The 18278-nt window shown below is 48.9% G+C and overlaps 6 protein-coding genes across 6 annotated transcripts; 2 read left to right on the plus strand and 4 right to left on the minus strand.

Moving 5' to 3' along the window:
* Nucleotides 1-2025: 2025 nt before the first annotated feature.
* Nucleotides 2026-4038, minus strand: SEPMUDRAFT_145262 (GMC oxidoreductase; the record flags this gene model as incomplete). Its single annotated transcript, XM_016903096.1, has 4 exons — nt 2026-2108; nt 2170-2304; nt 2364-3845; nt 3918-4038. 4 exons carry the CDS (start codon nt 4036-4038, stop codon nt 2026-2028), a joined length of 1821 nt encoding a protein of 606 aa, XP_016756060.1.
* Nucleotides 4039-4728: 690 nt separating this feature from the next.
* SEPMUDRAFT_94539 (small oligopeptide transporter) lies at nt 4729-7710 on the plus strand. Its single transcript, XM_016910639.1, has 5 exons — nt 4729-5162; nt 5230-5510; nt 5624-7194; nt 7303-7467; nt 7554-7710. The coding sequence occupies exons 1-5, from the start codon at nt 4893-4895 to the stop codon at nt 7676-7678; spliced, it is 2412 nt and encodes an 803-aa protein (XP_016756061.1). The 5' UTR covers nt 4729-4892; the 3' UTR covers nt 7679-7710.
* Nucleotides 7711-8104: 394 nt separating this feature from the next.
* On the plus strand, nt 8105-9340 carry SEPMUDRAFT_136791 (NAD(P)-binding protein; the record flags this gene model as incomplete). The annotated part of the gene is made up of 4 exons (XM_016902801.1): nt 8105-8467; nt 8551-8919; nt 9009-9075; nt 9168-9340. The coding sequence occupies 4 exons, from the start codon at nt 8105-8107 to the stop codon at nt 9338-9340; spliced, it is 972 nt and encodes a 323-aa protein (XP_016756062.1).
* Nucleotides 9341-9385: 45 nt separating this feature from the next.
* Nucleotides 9386-13317, minus strand: SEPMUDRAFT_152277 (ANTH-domain-containing protein). The gene is made up of 5 exons (XM_016907347.1): nt 13250-13317; nt 12510-13119; nt 12259-12453; nt 9714-12121; nt 9386-9654 (listed from the first exon to the last, which is right to left on the minus strand). The coding sequence occupies exons 2-5, from the start codon at nt 12982-12984 to the stop codon at nt 9562-9564; spliced, it is 3171 nt and encodes a 1056-aa protein (XP_016756063.1). The 5' UTR covers nt 12985-13119; nt 13250-13317; the 3' UTR covers nt 9386-9561.
* A 473-nt stretch (nt 13318-13790) lies between these two features.
* On the minus strand, nt 13791-14813 carry SEPMUDRAFT_54695 (40S ribosomal protein S4; the record flags this gene model as incomplete). The annotated part of the gene is made up of 4 exons (XM_016909313.1): nt 13791-14077; nt 14135-14196; nt 14287-14571; nt 14662-14813. The coding sequence occupies 4 exons, from the start codon at nt 14811-14813 to the stop codon at nt 13791-13793; spliced, it is 786 nt and encodes a 261-aa protein (XP_016756064.1).
* A 629-nt stretch (nt 14814-15442) lies between these two features.
* On the minus strand, nt 15443-17781 carry SEPMUDRAFT_94547 (general substrate transporter; the record flags this gene model as incomplete). The annotated part of the gene is made up of 9 exons (XM_016910640.2): nt 17637-17781; nt 17491-17546; nt 17183-17406; nt 17103-17113; nt 16887-17009; nt 16415-16770; nt 16169-16334; nt 15955-16088; nt 15443-15871 (listed from the first exon to the last, which is right to left on the minus strand). The coding sequence occupies exons 1-9, from the start codon at nt 17752-17754 to the stop codon at nt 15443-15445; spliced, it is 1617 nt and encodes a 538-aa protein (XP_016756065.1). The 5' UTR covers nt 17755-17781.
* Nucleotides 17782-18278: the final 497 nt, after the last annotated feature.

Consider the following 18278-nt stretch of genomic DNA (forward strand, 5'->3'; position numbering starts at 1 on the left):
TACTACTACTACTACTACTACTACTACTACTATATATATATATATATATATATATATATATATATATATATATATATATATATATATATATATATATATATAGTTTTAGTCTAATTGCTCTAAAGCTTTTATAGTCGCCTATAGTATATCCCTAGCGTATAGTATCTATCTATTACGTAGGAGGTACTATCTATTATACGGTACCTTTCGTAGTATCTCTATCTCTATTAGAGTCTGTCTCTATCTCTTTAATTACCTAGGGTGTAACACGCTAGGGCAGAGAAGCCCTAGCGAACCCCCGGCGAGGCGGGCGGGGCGTGCCGCGCGGGACGGGAAGCCCTCGCGGACCCCCGGCGATCCGGTATAGAAGGGATGCCCTACCGATCGGAGACGTTCTGAATCAAGAGGGTTCCTAAGGGAACCGGTCATCGGCTGCTGCCTGAGAGGAGGCGGTACCGGTAGCGAGGAGTAGACAATGGAATGGCTTGTGTATATAGCGAGGGCCCTCCTCTAGGAAGGAAGGGCAGAGTTATTATGCCTCAGTTAGCAAGCCGTACATTGTTTACACCTTTCATACCTTGGACCTCTGTTACGTATACCCTTACGCTCACAGAACCATCATATAGGGCCCGTTCGCTTGTATACCTTATAGCTTCTAGCTAGAAGCTATAAGGTTATCTTATGCTATAAGACGGTCGCGTTTGCTTGTTTACCTTATAGCTTCTCGCTAGAAGCTAGGTTTTTAGCTATAATGTAGATACTACGTTAATCTTATATAAAAGGGAGAAGGCTCGCGTTCTTAACGTAAAAAATACGCTAAATCGTCTTATAGCTAGATCAACCTTATTTTCTCGCTTCTAAGTATAAGGACCTATTTTTATTATAGGTAGGTACGGGTAGATACAGGTAGGTACGGGTATCTCCCGTCTTCCGGTATCTAGTCCTAATATAGTATAATCTATACTATATAGGGAGTAGTCTCTTACCTTGTATATAAGGCAAGTTGGTTATAACGATACAAGCGAACACCCCCGGCTTATAGCTTTAGTTATAACGACCTATATTTAAGAGCGAGAGTTTGAGTAGCGTTAGCTTCTAGCTAGAAGCTATAAGGAACAAGCGAACGGGGCCCTAGATGTTTCTATCTCTAAGCCTATTTCTTGATTATCTAAGCAGGTATCTCTATCTCTATCTCTATCTGTTAATTGCCTAGGGACCTTGTCTTATCTTAGTTCTCTTAAAAGTAGAGAGATAGTAGGAGGTAGTAAAGGGATATACCTAATTAAGAAATATTGCGTTAGTACGTACATTCTGCCTTAGGCAAATTTAGCCTTCTACTATTTAGAACTTTTGCTTCCGCTATATATTAATAATATTATATATAATTGCCTATAGTAAGCCGTATATTGTTTATATCTTTTATACCTCGGACCTCTATAATATATACTCTTACGCTTATAGAACTATTATATATCTAGATATTATCTAAGGACTTCTACTACCTAGATATTAATAAGAATTTAGGTAGGGTTAATTAAATCTAGGGTAGTACTCTAAGTATCGAGCTACTACTACTTTTTAGTAATATTCTTTAAGTACTTATACTAAAAACATATTAATTAGGATTTAGTTAGAAATTATTAAACTTACTTTAGTACTATAATATAAATCTAGAAGAAAATATACACTCAAAGAAGTTTGATTGAAATTTGATTGACCCTAATCAAATATTGATTCTGCGTTTTGCCAAGGATGGCTCCTAGCCAATCATCTAGGTCTTAGCGGACAAGCCGAAATTTTGAGCATCGCCCCGTCTACCGCCGGAAAGCAAAAAGAATAATAAGATTTTATTACTACCTCGACTCTAACACTGCACCCTTTACCTATTATTGACTATAAGTTCACGCAATCGAGCAGGCATTCTATCTATACTATTATTTACTTGTTTGTAAGTACTAGAATCAATATTGCGCAGTATTAAGAGAGAGAGAAAAGTGCAATAAGATATTGACATATAGGGTCTCATTATTCTTTTTGCTGTCTATAGGTAGCCCGTGTATAGATGGCAGCAAGCTGCCAATCATCCGCGATCTTCTCGCCCAACGCGTCTGGAAGAAGTATTTTAGCATGTATATCAGTATAAAAGTGCAAAAGACCCAAACGACTTACAGATGACCGATTGCGGGTGTCCAGGAGTCAAGAATGGAAAAGACGATGCATCTACCACCCTCAAACCTTGTACGCCATAGACACGAGCTTTGGAGTCAATGACTGCCATGCTATTCTCACGTGGACCCATTGCACCTGTCGCACTAATGTCAGAAATGGAGGCCGAACAGGACCAGATGAATCAGAATACTCACAAGTGCAAGAAGCATGATAAACTGTCGAAACGCTCTTCCGAACATACTCCTCCAATTCCGCATCAGTCGTCACATTATTTCCCGGCTTCAACTCTTCTCCAGCAAGTACAGGCTGGATAGCTTGCGTAGCAAAGAATTCGCGACCGCGTCGAACCGCTGCAATGGCCATTTCGACATCAATCGAATTGGTCAGCCAACCCACATCGATGATGGGAGGATCCGCCGTATTGCTGGAAGATATCGTGATGTTCCCCGTGGATTGAGGAGCTATCAGCGCGGTTTGAATGAAACCATTCTTCGTGCTGCCAACGACATATTCGAAATCCGGCCAGTCTGTAGGATATTTGTCGAGAGCCTCTCGAACGTTCGCAGTCACGTTGTTGCGGTACTCGCTTGGGAGCTTATCCCATCCTAGATAGTCTGCATTTTGGCTGGCGAGAATTCCGGTGGCGTTTTTGCGATACAGCTCCTCATAATGGCGTGCGATTGTCGCGTTTTGGAGGTCGTTTGTGGTCAGCGTTTGCACGCGATAGTACACGCCGATGAGAATGTGATCCTGCATATTCTTGCCCACGCCTTCGAGGGCGGATAGTGTACTGATGTTGTGTTCTTCCAACTCAGCAGCGGGACCAATACCCGAAACCATCAAGAGTTGAGGACTCTGAAATGCACCGGCAGCAACGATGACCTCTTTGGTGGCAGTCAAGCTGTATGGCTGGCCATAACTTTCGACCTCCACGCCCGTCGCCGTCTTGTTCCCATCAAACGTCACCCTCTTCGCCATGGTGTGGGCGTACACCTGCAAGTTCGACCTCCCATTACCCAGATATTGCCTCAATATGGTCGCCTCGCTACTCCCACGAGTCTGATCATCCGGATTGATCGTCAACGGACAGTACTGATGTCCAATCAGTTCCCCCGTATCGAAATCGCGAATCTCCGGTAAACCCAGTTCCCGCAAAGCCGACTGTCCCCACGAAGCGAATGGCGTCGCCCAATTCGAGTGAGTGACTTTCACCGGTCCTCCCAGAGGACTGTACGCACCCGCGCCCGGCTCCGGAACCGATGCATTCGCCGCACGAACAGCAGCATTCGGAGCCGTATAATTCACACTGCGTTGATAGTATGGCAAAAACGCATCCCAACCATAACTACTATCATTCACCGTCTGCGCCCATCGTTCATGACTACCCCGAGTCGGTCGCTGATACAACATGGCATTCAACGCACTCGTACCTCCCAGAGTTCGGCCTCGATCATATCTCACCGATTGATTATACAGCTGTGGTTGCGGTTTCGTTTGAAAATTCCAATTATTGCCGATATTTCCCAAATTCTCCGCATAGTAGCCCGGTGTGACGGTTCTGTTCCCTACGGCATTCTCGTAGAATCCACCTGCTTCGACGAGTGCGACGGAGAAGTTGGCTTCGGCGAGACGGGTAGCGACGGTCATTCCACCAGGGCCGCTGCCGATGACAATGTCTGAAAGAAGTCAGTTTTTCTTTCTTTTGCGTTGGCCGTGGAAATGAGGCTTTCTGGACTGGTCGAGCTTACAGTCAAATGTGGCATTCTGACCTAGAATTCCAAAGTGGTTAGTGTAAGAAATGGATCCGAAGTCGAAGGCGGAAGCGATTGAGCAGAATGTGAATATGGACAATCTGAGTAGAAACATCATCTTGCTTTCAGACAATTGGGATTTCTCTGGATGAATGAAGAAGTGGCAAATCGTGCACTTTTGCAATGCTTCATTACTATGGTTATATACATGTATTTGACTAAGGTACATAGTGAGTGCCTCCATATATGACGCAAATGGTCGATCGTGTTGATCTTGTCCGTAACAGGTGCGTACACTTGTGTGCTTGAAGAGCAAAAGTAGTGCTTTTGCCTAAACTAACTCATGCTATGCGGTGAGGTTGAATATTGGTAAACGGGGAAAATGGAAACTCTCTTCTCTCTGATTACCTAAGCATTAACGGAGCTACTATGTCCTGCCTCAGGGTGGCACGGACAATGAGAGACTTCTTGTTGACCTTGAGTTCCTTTTACAAAAGCATCATTTGTCTCCTGTTCTGCTGCACGGACTATACCATTATATCACCCTTTCTGGAGGCAATGCCAAGAACTGTCTCTCCGGAGCAGCTCCTAGGTAGGGAGGAGGTTGTGGTTAAAATTCTCTCCATCGGTACGCTACCTTCTCCTGCGATGATAGTCTTGAGAGGGCATAGACACATATGCCTACCAACTTACTATATTCATGGGATATGGAATATGGAATCTACTTTCTCATCGGATTGGCGTCTGTGTAACGCTCCTGTTGGGCTTGGCCGATAGCCTGGCCGATATGACTAGGCCTGGCCGTCCTGTGATAAGGCGATACACAAGCATCACGAAGACATGATAAGCCGTCTTCGCCACAGCTTAGCCCCCGTGGCATTCTCATTCTCACACGTGAAACCATAACTATCATGACCGTACGCAGCTGAGTCTCTCCCGGTTCTGCTTTGTGACAAGCTTCGACCGCCCACCATGAATCGTCTACGGAGACCATGGACCCTTCAGCGGCAGAAGACGGACGGTATACAGCTGAATACCACCGAAGACTTTGGCAAGAAACCTTCTGGATCAGACGAAGAAAATGGGGTAGAGTTACCGGAGAAGAATGGAGCGGGAGGGAATGTAGAGCCTGTCGACATGCAGCACGGCCACCTCCAAGAGATTGAAGTTGATCTCGATCATGTCGTGCACGATCAGGAGTTGAAGGATATCGATTCCGACACGTCTCCCTACCCCGAAGTGGTGAGTGTTTGAGTCTTTTTTCTTTTGCTCTCGACCCCACAGAGGAGCCCGACATTGACTGAATCAGCGTGCGGTCGTGCCCGAAACCGACGATACGACCATACCAGTCAATACCCTTCGCATGTGGATTCTGGGCACGATATGGGTCCTGATCGGTGCGGGAGTGAATCAGTTCTTCTCGTTACGATATCCCGCCGTGCACATCGTGTCCATTGTGGCAGAGCTACTGGCATATCCCATGGGAGTTGCACTAGCAAAGATCCTACCCATCATGACTGTGCAACTCCCATATTTTGGGGAGTGGCGGGTCAATCCTGACCATCACTTCAACATCAAGGAACACGTCGTGTGAGTCTCGTTTCTCTCTCTCTCTCTCTCTCTCTCTCTCTCTCTCTCTCTCTCTCTCTCTCTCTCCATATGTGTATGACCAAAGAGAGGAGCCTCGTCTCATGTGTAAGCAGCATAGTCATCATGTCCAACGTCACGATTGGCTTTGGCGGAGGCGCCGACGCGACCAACATCATTCAAGCAGCGAAGAAATTCTACAGCTTCGATGTCAGCCCCGGATTTAGCATCCTCGTCGTCCTATGTTGTCAAGTCTTGGGCTTTGGCGTCGCAGGACTCTGTCGGCAATGGCTGGTGGAGCCCGCCAACATCATCTGGCCAGGAGTATTGGGCAATTGTGCTCTCCTCAATTCGTTGCACAGCCGCGCCAATGTGGTTGCCAATGGCTGGAAAATCTCTCGGATCCGCTTCTTTATGATTGTCATGTTGTGCGCGTTCTGCTGGTATTGGCTTCCAGGACTGATGTTCACCGCTCTCTCCTACTTCACCTGGGTCTGCTGGATTGCACCCAACAACGTCGTGGTGAATCAACTCTTTGGCTTTCAAACGGGCTTGGGATTGAGCCCCATCACCTTCGACTGGTCGCAGATTGCCTACAACACCAACCCGCTCTTGTCACCCAGTTGGGCTGCGATCAATGTCTTTGCGGGTTTTGCCTTTTTCTACTGGATCGTGGTGCCTGGACTGTACTACACCAACGTCTGGTATACTGCTTTCCTGCCCATGATGACGGCAGATGTCTACGATCGGACGGGCGCCGACTACGACGTTTCCAAAGTCCTCACTGCATCCGGTACTCTCGATCCCGTTGCCTACGCCGCCTACTCACCTCCCTATCTGAGCGCTACATTCGCCTTTGTATACGGCTTATCCTTTGCCTCCATTACCGCCGTGTTGGTACACGTGTATCTATGGCACGGCAGCGACATCTATGCCGCTCTCCGCGGAAGACAAAAACTCGACATCCACGGCCGACTGATGCGGGCCTATCGACACGTCCCGTGGTGGTGGAACGTCGTCCTCCTATGCATCTTCACCGCCCTCTCCATCGTACTCGTCGAAGTCTACGACACCAAACTCCCCGTCTACGGCGTCTTCCTCGCGCTCCTCATCCCCGCCATCTACATGGTCCCGTGCGGCATCATCCAAGGAATCACCAACGTCGATGCCAACCAGCTCAACGTCCTCTCCGAGTTCATCGGAGGATACATGTTTCAAGGAAAGCCTTTGGCAAACATGGTCTTCAAAATCCTCTCCACCGACGTCGTCTCACAAGGCATTTTCTTTGCGCAAGATCAAAAACTCGGCCACTACTTCAAGATCGCCCCTCGAACCGTCTTTTGGGCCCAAGGCTTCGCTACCATCCTCGGAGGTCTGACTCAGACAGGCGTCACACTGTGGATGCTGGGAAACATTCAAGATGTATGTTCTTCCGATCAACCCGACAGCTTTACCTGTCCCAACGGCCGAACCGTCTTCTCCTCGTCGGTGATTTGGGGCCTCGTCGGCCCTGCGCGATTGTACTCTATCGGGAAAATCTACAGCAAACTCCTCCATTTCTTCTGGATTGGAGCTCTCATTCCCCTCGCGACGTGGGCCGCGTGGAAGTATACGAAACAGGAGTGGTTGCGAAAGATCAATTGGCCGCTAATTTTCGTCGGGACGTATAATGTTCCACCTGCGACAGGTATGTACCTCTCTTCTTTCTTCTCTCATGTGACTACTGTAGAGGGAAAAGTCGATCGATTCATCATATCACTGCTGACCAATGCTGATGTGCTGTGCTATGCTATAGGAATCAACTACAGCTCCTGGGCCATGGTAAACGTCATTTTCAACTCCTACATCAAAAGCAAAGCTTTTGCCTGGTGGGCCAAATACAACTACATTCTCGCTGCAGCATTAGATTTTGGCACGGCATTTGCAGGAATTATCATCTTCTTCGCTGTCAGCTATCCCGGTATGTTTTCCTCTTCGTTTCATTTTCGATTACTTCGATTGTAAGAAATGTGCTAATCATTGATTCTTTCTGTCTCTCTCGTGAAGGCTACTCTTTTCCCGACTGGTGGGGTAACAACGTATATCTGAATACCGCAGATGGGAGAGGTGAGGCGTGGAAAGCGATGCCTGAAGTAGGTTATTTTGGACCTGCGAATGGGACGTGGAGTTAGTCACATTACATGTATATAATACCTATGTATACATTTCGTCGGCCAAAAAAGCGGTCAGCCCTATCGGTAGTTAGATATAAAAGTGAATTATGCTGCCCTATCCATGCGGCAAGCAATAACTCACAGGGATTCATCGAACCCCTCCCCCCATTTTTATATGGGTATATATTGGAAAATGTACAAATGACAAAGTACTTGTACATATAGCCTCGGATCATATGCTTTCTACTCCGCACTCACGCATCCATGTCATGATATATCTACCTGACAGACTTGACATGTACTTGTATACTTGATGAACCGCACGTCAGGTCTTATCATCTTAGTCAATCACTCTCATCTTCGATCAATCAATCAATCAACAACAACAACCCCTTTACGAAAACCCCCTTCGAAACCCCCTTTCAAAACCAAAACCAAAAAGCCATGGCCCAACACCCCCCCTCTTATGGCACAAACTTCACCCCCACAATCCACCGCAAGCCCTCCGGTCCCACCGACCCGACCAACATTTCCCTCCCCACCCCCTTCATCGTAGCCATAATCGGAGCAGGAAAAGGTCTCGGACGTCAAATCGCCCTCTCATACGCCAAAGCGGGAGCATCAGGGATAGTAATTTCTTCGAGAACGCAAGCGGATTTGGATTCTTTGGAGGGGGAGTTGAAAGCTGTAGGGAGGAAGAAGGGAGGAGTGGAGGTGTGGAAGAAAGTTTGTGATGTACAGAATATGAAGGAGGTGGAGGAGGTGGCGAGGGGGACGGGGGAGAAGTTTGGGAGGGTGGATGTTGTTGTGAGTTTTTTTGTTTCTTTTCTTTCTGTTATTTCTTTTTATATATATATATATATATTTCCTCCCCTAACCCCCCATCCCAGATCGCCAACGCCGGCATAATATCCCCCTACATCACAACCACAACCCCCACCACCCCCGAACAAACCTCCAGCCTCCCAACCTCGCGCCTCCCCATCGGACTCATCGAAGACATCGAATTCGAACGAATCCTCAACACCAACCTCCTCGGATCCTGGCGCGTAGCTTACACTTTCCTCCCGTTACTCCTTAGCTCCAAAGACGGAATGCAAGCGTGTATACTCATCACATCGATAGCGAGTCACTTGTCACATTCGAGTTTGACACCCGTGTCGTATAATTTGAGTAAAATGGGAATGAATCGGTTGGTGGAACATATTCATCGGGATCATGGGGAGAGGGATGGAGTGCAGGCTTTTGCGGTACATCCTGTGAGTTGTTTCATTTGTAGTTTTCGTTTTTTTGAGGGATTGGATTTTTTTTTTCTGACTTCTTATAACAACTTCTTCTTCTTCGAAAGGGCGGAGTCCTCACAGAAGGAACAAAACGGCACCACGAAACGCAAAATGGAGACATTTGGTCCAGCGGTACGTTCCCACCTACCCTATTCCCTTCCTCCCTTCCCTTCATCCATCCCCTCAAACTTACCATCTTTCTAACAACAGCAAACAAAAAGCAGAACTCACCGACGACGAAACTCTCTGCGGAGGATTTCTCACCTGGCTAACATCGGAAAAACGACCATGGTTGAGCGGGAGATATCTCAGTGCGACGTGGGATGTGAATGAATTGGAACTCAAAAAGGACGAAATTGTAAACGAGAATAAATTGGTCATGAGGATGGTTATTTAGAACAGGTAGTGTGTACTGCTCTGGCAGAGTATCTATCTAGATGTGGTCAACGTTAATGAAAAATAAAAAGGCCCTGGATTCAGTCCTGTCATAATTCATTCGAAAGAGAAGAAAAAAAAGTAGGCGGATGAAGCGCTGAGCGCTCACGAAGGGTATATGCGCTATACAATTACTTTATGCAAATGCGAGAGGTCGTCAACCACATTTTACACGCATTCAACCTACTCCTCGTCTTCCTGATATGCCAGCTTCCGCATCTCGCCGAGTCGATGTCTCGCACTCGAGAGTTCATTCTCCAGCTTGAGAATTTCGACCTACATGTCATAGTCAGTGACCATTTCCGCGAAAGGAAGATTGGCACGATTTCACTTACCTGCTGTTCCATATGCCTCTTCTTGAAGTCGTGTCCACTCAGCTTACTATAGTCCTCCAGATCCTCACCGCTGTTATTACTTTCAATAATGGCTTGGACCTGCTTGACCAGGCTGCGACAAGCACTCGTGACAGATTTGCTGCACTCTTCCAGACGCTCTTGAGTCTTGCTCATGAAAGAAGCCTTCACACGCGAAGCGGCCACAAGCTGTGCAGTCGACGCTGCGACATCGTTCGAGGCCACAATCAGTTGCTCAGGGCTGTTTCGCCCCGTGATGACACCATCTGCCGTCTCAATGAGCATGTTGGTAGAAGAGGCGACAGCTTTCGCAGCGGAGATGAGACCCTCGGTCCAGCGGTTGTTCTTCTTGTAGTATTGCGATTTGGTCATGCTGGAGCCACGGCCTTGGTTGACAATCTCCTGCTGAGACGCCGTGGCAGCCTTGATAAGCTGTGCGATGGCATTCGTGACTGCTACTGCAGCGGCCAAGATAGCATCGTGAATTTTTAGCTCGTAAGTCGAGTATCCATCGCGAGACTTGTTCATGAGCTTGCTGAGACGTTCCGTCGCAGCATCAATGGCTTGGGCGGCCTTCGTCATCTCATTGTCCACAAGCTCGCCAATGTCGCCCTGGCCAGTGATGTTCGACTTCGGCGCAAATGCATCTGCGACCTTGCTCAGCTGTCGGAGCGCGAGCTGAACGTCGTTGTTCTTGTTGATGACCACGTCAGTCTTCTGCAGATCATCCAGGCCGTCCAAGCGATACGACATGATACCACGCAAGAAAGCAATCGTCTTGTTCGCCGAGTTTCTGGCACCGTTCATGAGCTGGTCGCTCTTCTTCTCGTCGCTGGCGAAGCGTGTGAGACCCTTGGTGTTTGAGAGCACATCAGCAATCGCGTTGGCGAGCTTGTTGGCGTTCTTGATGACTTCTGCGTGCTCGCTGCTAGATGGGCCATCCGCAATGAAATTGTTAAAGGACGTGCTGAACTCGATGGCATAGGTCTGCGCGTTCTCAATCGTCGACAGCACAAAGGGACCACTCGCGTTCTGGTTTCCGGCGATCATCGAGCTGTCGAGCTCGTAGAGAGCGTCGTCCACGCGTTGCACTGCAGACTGCAGAACAGAGTCGATCAATTCATTAATCTTCTTGATGTTCTCGAGCAGCATGACGTCGATCTGCTCGTCCATGGCCTTGTCCCCCACGCCATTTCCATTACGGAGGTCGTTGAGCTCGAGAAGAGTCTGGTCCATGCCTGATTTGTAAATTTCCAGCTCCTCTTCCTTCTCGCGCAACTGCCGCTCCAGATCAGAGCTGCCCTCGCCCAGCTTCATGTGCATATCATCCAAAGTCCTCGTCTTGTTGCGGAGGGCCTCTTCGAGGTCAGCAATCTCGCGGTTATGCCGTGACAGCATTGCAGACAGCTCGCTGCCCTTGGCACGATCTGCATTCTCGGCGCGGTCCAGTGCCATGCGCAGCTCGCGCTTTAACTTCTCCAACTCGTCGCGATGACCTCCCGTCGTTCTGTCCTTGTCGTGCAATGCTCGATCACGCTCGCGAATCATATCTGCCAGTTCCAGATTCTTCGTCTTGAGCTCACGCTGCAACTTCTCGCGCTGATCGATTGCTTCTTGGGCCGACGATGCCTTGAGTTGCACACCCTTGAACTTCTGTAGTAATTCCAGGTGCTCGTGTCTCAACTGGCTGTACAGCTTGGCCAATGCTTCATATTTCGTTCGCCATGTATTCACTTGCTCCTGCAAAGCTCGAATTTGATCGTCCTTGCTCTGATTCTGCTGTTGGAAGTTCGAGTTCAGTTGTGCCAGCTCTTGCTCCAGGGCCTTCATTCGACGATCGTACTGCTCTAACATGAGCTGATCGCGTTCATACTGTGCGCGGGCGTTCAAATTTTCGCGTTCCAGCTCTGCCATGCGCCCTTGAGTCTGCTGGCTATACTGATCTCGCTGTAGTGCTTCCAATTGCATTCTTTGCTGCTCCTGCTGCAATCGCTGCTGCTCCTCAAAGTCACGCTGGGCTTGTTGCTGAGCCAGCTGCTGTTGTCGCTGGGCTTCTTCCCATTGTGCCTGTAGTCTACGCTGCTCGGCCTCGTACTCCTCCTGCTGACGCGCCTGCTCGTTCTTCCAGAATTCGTTAATCGGCTCCGGGTCGGTGTCAGCGCGGGGCGGAGGCGTGTCACGCGGCTTCGTGACGGGCTCGTTCTTCGGGCGCGATGGCAAGGCGGGCGCATTTTCGTCTTCGGCGAGCGTGTTCGGGGGGTCTTGAGGCAGCTTCGGGATCGTGATGAGAGATGTCAGGTATCGGAGGTTCGAGCATTCGTAGTAAAAGCGGACCAGACGGTAGTGCTGTGCGTCGTATCTGCCCCGCAGGGGGCTCAGGGCTTCGTCGTCTAGCATATCAAGTCAGTTCTCCCATGCCTTCTACTGTGGCACTATTCGAGGCACCGCGAACGGCCATGTCAAGTCTTCTGGCACGGCACCATGGACGAGCGCACGTGGCCGAGCAATGCGAGGTCGCACAACGTACCTCCCAAGGTGGTGTGCATTGCCCTCAGCATGCTCGTGATAAACTTGTAAATTCCATAACTTTCTTGCACAAGCGGCACTAAAGCTGCTATTCTGCATTCATTGTTGCTGCCGCCACGAAAATGGGCAAATATCAGCTTCTGAAAGCTGTCAATCTGGTCCTGTAGCGTCATGAGTTCGGAGATCGTTTCGTAGCCTGGAATGAGGTCAGTACGGTGCCCTCCCTCCACCCACCCCGCTGCGCCAACTCACCCTCATTCGGATCGTTAATCGACTTGAGTGAGATGTATTCTTCATACTCAAACAGGCCATTGAACTCGGGATGCTCCCGGTGGAACTTCATCTTGGAGACCAAGAAGAAAATGTATTCCTGGATCAATGGCGCATAGCCCCGTATACCATCTCCACCCATACCACGCGACAACCCTTCCAGCCAGCTGACGTGTTGCTGCCCCTCTTTCAAGGCAACAGGGTGCCCTTCCTGCATCACCTTGTGAACGGTGTATAGGGCTTTAAAGGTTTGCACCTCATCCGCCTGGATGGGTTGGACCTTGATGCCATTCCAGAAGGACTGGGAGTTTTTGTGGTCCCACGTGTAGACGATACAGGCGCGTACATGTTTCCGCTTGGGCGCGGTCTCTTCAATCGACGTGGCCTTGCGAATATGCGTGGTGAGTTCTGTTTCGGTTTTGGTCAAGTCGACATTTCGAGATGCCGATGTGTACATGCTGGCGGTGTTGGAGGTGTCCTTGGTTCGAGGCGGTCTGGCGGACGAGTAGACCGTGAAAGGAGCGGAAGCCAGGTTGGGAGAGGGGGGTCAATGTCGCGGAGACGGGAGATCAAAAGGTTTCAGAAAGAGCAACTGAAGCGTCGTCAGTAGTGCTGTTCGCCTGTTAGGCATCCGTCACTATGCGAGCGATGTAAGCTCCGCCTTGGCATGACGCGTGACTACTGCTGCCATGTATGTATCCGTTGGGTGGACAAGTCCATACCTCTCTGTATAGCCACAATCAGCACTGCGAAATGTGTGCTCTCTAGTACTCGATACAGTAAATTGACCCGTATTTCTCGTCGTGTCTACATGTCATCTGACCTCTTTCTGGGGTCATTGTGTCGGCCAACGCATGCTCATGCATACAGGTAACGGAGGCTTGTTTCAACCTACGACGTCAATCGAGCATAGAACGCGCACTTGGGAAAGAAGCTGTGGCGCAGCGAATGGGGGCATGATGCAATGTCCTTTTGTTCACTCTCTAAGGTCAGGTAGGTAGCGATGATGTTCCACTCAACACGGAGATATTCGAGGAGCACGGGCTCGAAGCTGGGACGTTGACTTTTTGATTCGTACATGCTACAGAGTGTAGCGACGCCAGCACTTGGACGCCGAAAAGCGAGACTATCGCTTCATGCTTCATATCCGTCCATAGCAGGTTGGTCCTTTCGATCGGACGCGGTAGCAAACCTGAACTAAACCCAGCAACCCCAACTCCGCTGCTTTCCCACAATGCTCGAGTGTGGTCAACTACAGGCATTTTAGTTAGCCTGAGCGTAAGCGCGTCTGCGGTCACGCTCCTCGGCGATGGAGAGCTTGACACCCTTGCCCTTTGGCAGAGAGATCCAAGGCTTCTCGCGACCGATGACAAAGACGTTGCTTTCACGCGTGGCGAACTCGTTGTCAATGGCATCCTTGATGTGCACAATGTTGAAACCTCCGTCGTGGCGTTCACGGTGGGTGATGACACCGACACGACCCATGTTACGACCACCAGTGGCCATGGCAATGACACCAGTGTCGAAACGGATGAAGTCGTCGATTTTGCCTAAGTGCCGCGTCAGAATTTCGCACACATGAGACCAAGCGCAGAAGCACTACTCACCAGTCTCGAGGTTGACCTTGACAGTGTCGTTGACCTTGATCGCAGGGTCTGGGTATCGGATACTATTATGTCCCCGTCAGCATTGCCGGGGTGGATCTACCAAAGCTTTGGAACGACTGAATGACGATCGAGCCGTAAGGTGTGAAACTTACGTGCGCGCGTCGTGCGTAACCAAGAATGGGATGCCGCCCTTGCCCAGTTGTACTCTCTTGACCTTGCCCAACTTGTACTGTGCCTCCTCTTCAGTGATGCGGTGGACGGTGAAACGGCCCTTGGTGTCGTAGACGAGACGGAAGTTCTCGCCTGTCTTCTCGATGGTGATGACATCCATGTAGCCGGCTGGGTAGGTAGGATCGGTGCGGACCTTGCCATCGACCTTGATCAGGCGCTGCATGACAATCGCCTTGGTCTCGCGGCCATTGAGGGCGTACTTCAGACTATCGGAGAAGACATGTCAGTATGGATGCTGCTGCTGCTGGACGACCTCTGCGTTCTTGCGGGCTGGCGAGTATTGGAGTATGATATACCGGTTGCGAATGAAGACGATCAGAGGCATGCAGTCGCGCAACTTGTGCGGACCTGGCGAGGCCTTGGGCGCATAGCTACCGCTGAGCTTGTCGAGCAGCCAGTGCGATGGCGCTGACAGACGCTTCTGGTGCTTCTTTGGTCCTCTACCCATGTTGTCGTTTGGCGAAGTGAGATGTTGACGGGAGACTTGTAGAAGATCGCAAGACCAGCGAAGAAGTTCGAGTAGGAAGATTTGGAGACGCTAGTGGGCGTGGGATTTGTGGGCTCCACAATAAGACTTGGCAGGCATCCAACATTTCGGCCTGACTTTGTGCCTCAAATTTCTCCTCTTGACCACGCACAACACGACTTCACTTCACTTCTACCTTTTTCCCTTCAGAGTCGCCGCCTACAGACTTTCTGATTAATCACAATGAGTGAGCCTTCTGATGCCTGCTTGTCCTGAATGCGTTACCGTATGTCATATACCTCATTCTCCAGTCACAGACCTTGAAAGCTCCATCCTCAAAGAATCAAGGGCCGGTTGACATGAGCTATTCATTATGAATCTCATAACCGCGACACTCAAGGCGGGCTTGCGAAACGAGAATTCAAGGCAAAGGATTCACGGGGCAAAATGAACTCTCAAGTGATATGAGTTTATGAATCCTCAATTCAGTACATAATCAAAAGAAAGATAGGTAGTGTTCCAACCTCATCTCTTCTTACTCCCAAGTGATATGAATTCATAAATCCTCAATTCAGTACATAATCAAAACAAAGATAGGTAGTATCACAACCTCATCTCTTCTCACTCTCATCATCAACATCATCAACATCATCAATCCTAAACGTATCCTGCCCACTCCCCGCCGTAACTTTACTCTCACTCTGCCCATCTTCAGCACTACTCTCCTCGCTCACTTGCGCGCCAGATTTCCTCCACCTCTTCTCCGTAAACACGGGATTCTCATTCTTCTCATACGCTTCATTGAAAATAGCATCCAACGTCTCCAGTTTATGTCCATTTGTTTCGGGGAACAAGAAATATATGCAAGGGATAAATGCAATATTGAAGCAAAAGAAGACAAAGTACGTTTTCCAGGCGATGCGGTTAATCATGATGGGCGCCAGTTGGACTACGGCGTAGTTGAAAATCCAATTGGAGCATGTTGCCAAACCGGCTGCTTGTGTGCGAATTCGCATGGGTGTGACTTCGGCTGGGTAGAGCTGTGGGACGTGTAAGAGGTAGATTAGAAATCGTGCGCTCTCTGGAAACGACGAGTGAACAAAGGGTAGGTATAGAAACTTACCCAAGTGATACCCAGCCAACCCAGGGCGAAGAAACTGTCATAGACAAAGATGAAAACTGTCGCTGCATATGCTCCGCTCATTTTTCCTGTTGAGAGCGTAGCTCCGATAATCAACAGACTGAGGGCCATGCCACCTGCCAAATATGATAGTTAGCCCATTGTGCAGTCCTTTACTGGAACGTACCACCAAAACAACAACAACAACAAGACTCACCTGCGCCAAACATCATCAAATTGCGTCGCCCGAGTTTGTCGACAACAAACAGTGCCACCACTGCAGCCAGAAAGTATTCTGTCCCCAGCCAAGCAGTCATGAACCGCGACAGTGCAGGATCAAAGTTCAAAGAATCCTCAAAGACGGTAGTAGCGTAGTACGTGACCTATCAACCTCCACATTAGCTCGCCATGCATACAAGAGCACACACTTGAGGGAGGAAGAAAAGGTGCAAAAACAACCTACCAAATTAATCCCACCAATCTGCTGAAAAGCCTGACTAAGAAAAGCAGCCATAGCCCTCCACCCATTCATCTCCCTCCCATTCGAAAAAAACTCTTTCCACGTCAATTTCCCCTCGGTCATTTCATTAATTTTTTGAATTTCTCGAATATCGTGCCGTACTTGCTTAGAATCAGCAGAAGAATTTTCCAATCGACCCATAATTTCCGCTGCTTCTTCGGTTTTGCCGTGTTTTAATAGCCAGCGAGGACTCTCGGGAAAGAGGAGTATGCCGATGATTAGGAGGACTGCGAAGAAAATTTGGAAAGCGATGGGGAAGCGCCATTGGAATGAGCCGTGTTGAGTTACGAACCAGAAGCCTTTTTTGGTGGTGGAAGGAGGAGTTATGGGTCTGATTAGCGAGAGGATCGGGGTCTAGGTGACCTTACTGTCTGAGGTACTTGGTGCAAAAGAAAGGAAAGAACGACGGACGTACCGTAGTTGAGCCAGTAGGAAATCATGACGCCTAGAGTGATTAATGCGCCTTCGAAGAGGACCAGAAAGCCTCTGATTTTCGCAGGTGCGATTTCGCTTTGATAGACGGGGATAGTAGAAGTATCTACGCCTTCGTTAGCATCGATCCCCTTTCTCCTCACAAATCATATTCATAATAAACATAGGTCAGGAGTGTTTTGCCCCCAGGAGACTTAACTCATTCCATTCCTATACACAAATTAGTAAACGTCCCCCAGAGTAGTCTTCGTGCTAGAATTTGATATTGCTCATCCTCACCCAATGCCCGTCACAATTCTCCCAACAATAAGTTGAGCCAAACCAAAGCTGGTGGTTTGAATTACCGCTCCCACACACATAATGAGTGCTCCCGTCAAAATACTTCTTCTCCTTCCTAGTGTATCACCATACATGATGATGCCTATTGCGCCCATGAGACATCCGATTTCGTAGATTGCTACTACGAGGGCTTGGATCGCGCCGGATTTGTTCGTGGGTTCCATCTGCGAAGGGCGTTGTCAGAGGAGAGGAAGATGATATGGATGCGGCTGCTGCTGCTGCAGTAAGCGATATGGGAAAAAACTGACTTGAGGGAAATATGTGAGAAAGTTGGGCTCGGTGATGATTCCAGCCATAACACCTTCTACAAATAGCCGTCAGTACTCTGCAAGAATCATATACTGCCGTGTACCTATATTCATATTCTTCCAGCAGCAGCAGCAGCAGAACTTACGATCATATCCCAACAACAAGAATCCGCTCGAACCAGTCACACACACACCAATCTGTAGCCATCGTCCTGTAAGTTTGTCTCCCAAGAGACCTTTATGCGAGAGAAGTCCAGCAGCCATCACAACAGGGTGCCGGGCGATGAGCGGAAAAAAACAAGCGCGGACAAAAAGATGAGGTGTGTAGGAGGTAGTAGGAGGAGGTCCTAGGTAGTTTTCAAATCCCACGAGCCGCCGCCGCTGGAAAAGAAGAATAAGACATATATGATGATGAGCGCTCTGGGGAGAAGATGAAATTTACACAAGTGAAAGGAAAGTCAGGTAGTTACAGAGCACGTCGCGTGATGTTTAACGCGTTTACCGCCTTTCGGTTAGAGAAAAATTCTACGTCGGCGGCGGCGGGCAGCAGCAGCAGCAGCAGCAGCAGTGAGCTTTGCCATGTATACATGTAGTTAATAATACATACAGCTGACGCTTCTGCGATCTCATTCGTGGTGGAAGTACTCAAAGCGGTTGTTACACGGCTGATATGAGCGATCCTTTCTCTAGTAGGTCAGGTACATGTATCTTTAGGATTGGCTTTATCTTTTCACGCGGATTTCTTCTGTCTGTAGTTGTTTCGAAACGGTGATTCTCTTGAGAGGTGG

Source organism: Sphaerulina musiva, assembly GCF_000320565.1.
Source record: "Sphaerulina musiva SO2202 unplaced genomic scaffold SEPMUscaffold_13, whole genome shotgun sequence".
Lineage (NCBI taxonomy): Eukaryota > Fungi > Ascomycota > Dothideomycetes > Mycosphaerellales > Mycosphaerellaceae > Sphaerulina > Sphaerulina musiva.

Excerpts from the sequence above, each read along its gene's own strand:
- SEPMUDRAFT_152277 (XM_016907347.1), bottom strand. The coding sequence starts at position 12,984 with ATGTACACATCGGCATCTCGAAATGTCGACTTGACCAAAACCGAAACA. Across the intron at positions 12,454-12,509 it reads GATTAACGATCCGAATGAGG|GCTACGAAACGATCTCCGAA; the intron begins GTGAGTTGGCGC and ends ACCTCATTCCAG. Across the intron at positions 12,122-12,258 it reads AATGCACACCACCTTGGGAG|ACGACGAAGCCCTGAGCCCC; the intron begins GTACGTTGTGCG and ends TTGATATGCTAG.
- SEPMUDRAFT_94539 (XM_016910639.1), top strand. The coding sequence starts at position 4,893 with ATGAATCGTCTACGGAGACCATGGACCCTTCAGCGGCAGAAGACGGAC. Across the intron at positions 5,163-5,229 it reads CGTCTCCCTACCCCGAAGTG|CGTGCGGTCGTGCCCGAAAC; the intron begins GTGAGTGTTTGA and ends TGACTGAATCAG. Across the intron at positions 7,195-7,302 it reads TAATGTTCCACCTGCGACAG|GAATCAACTACAGCTCCTGG; the intron begins GTATGTACCTCT and ends GCTATGCTATAG.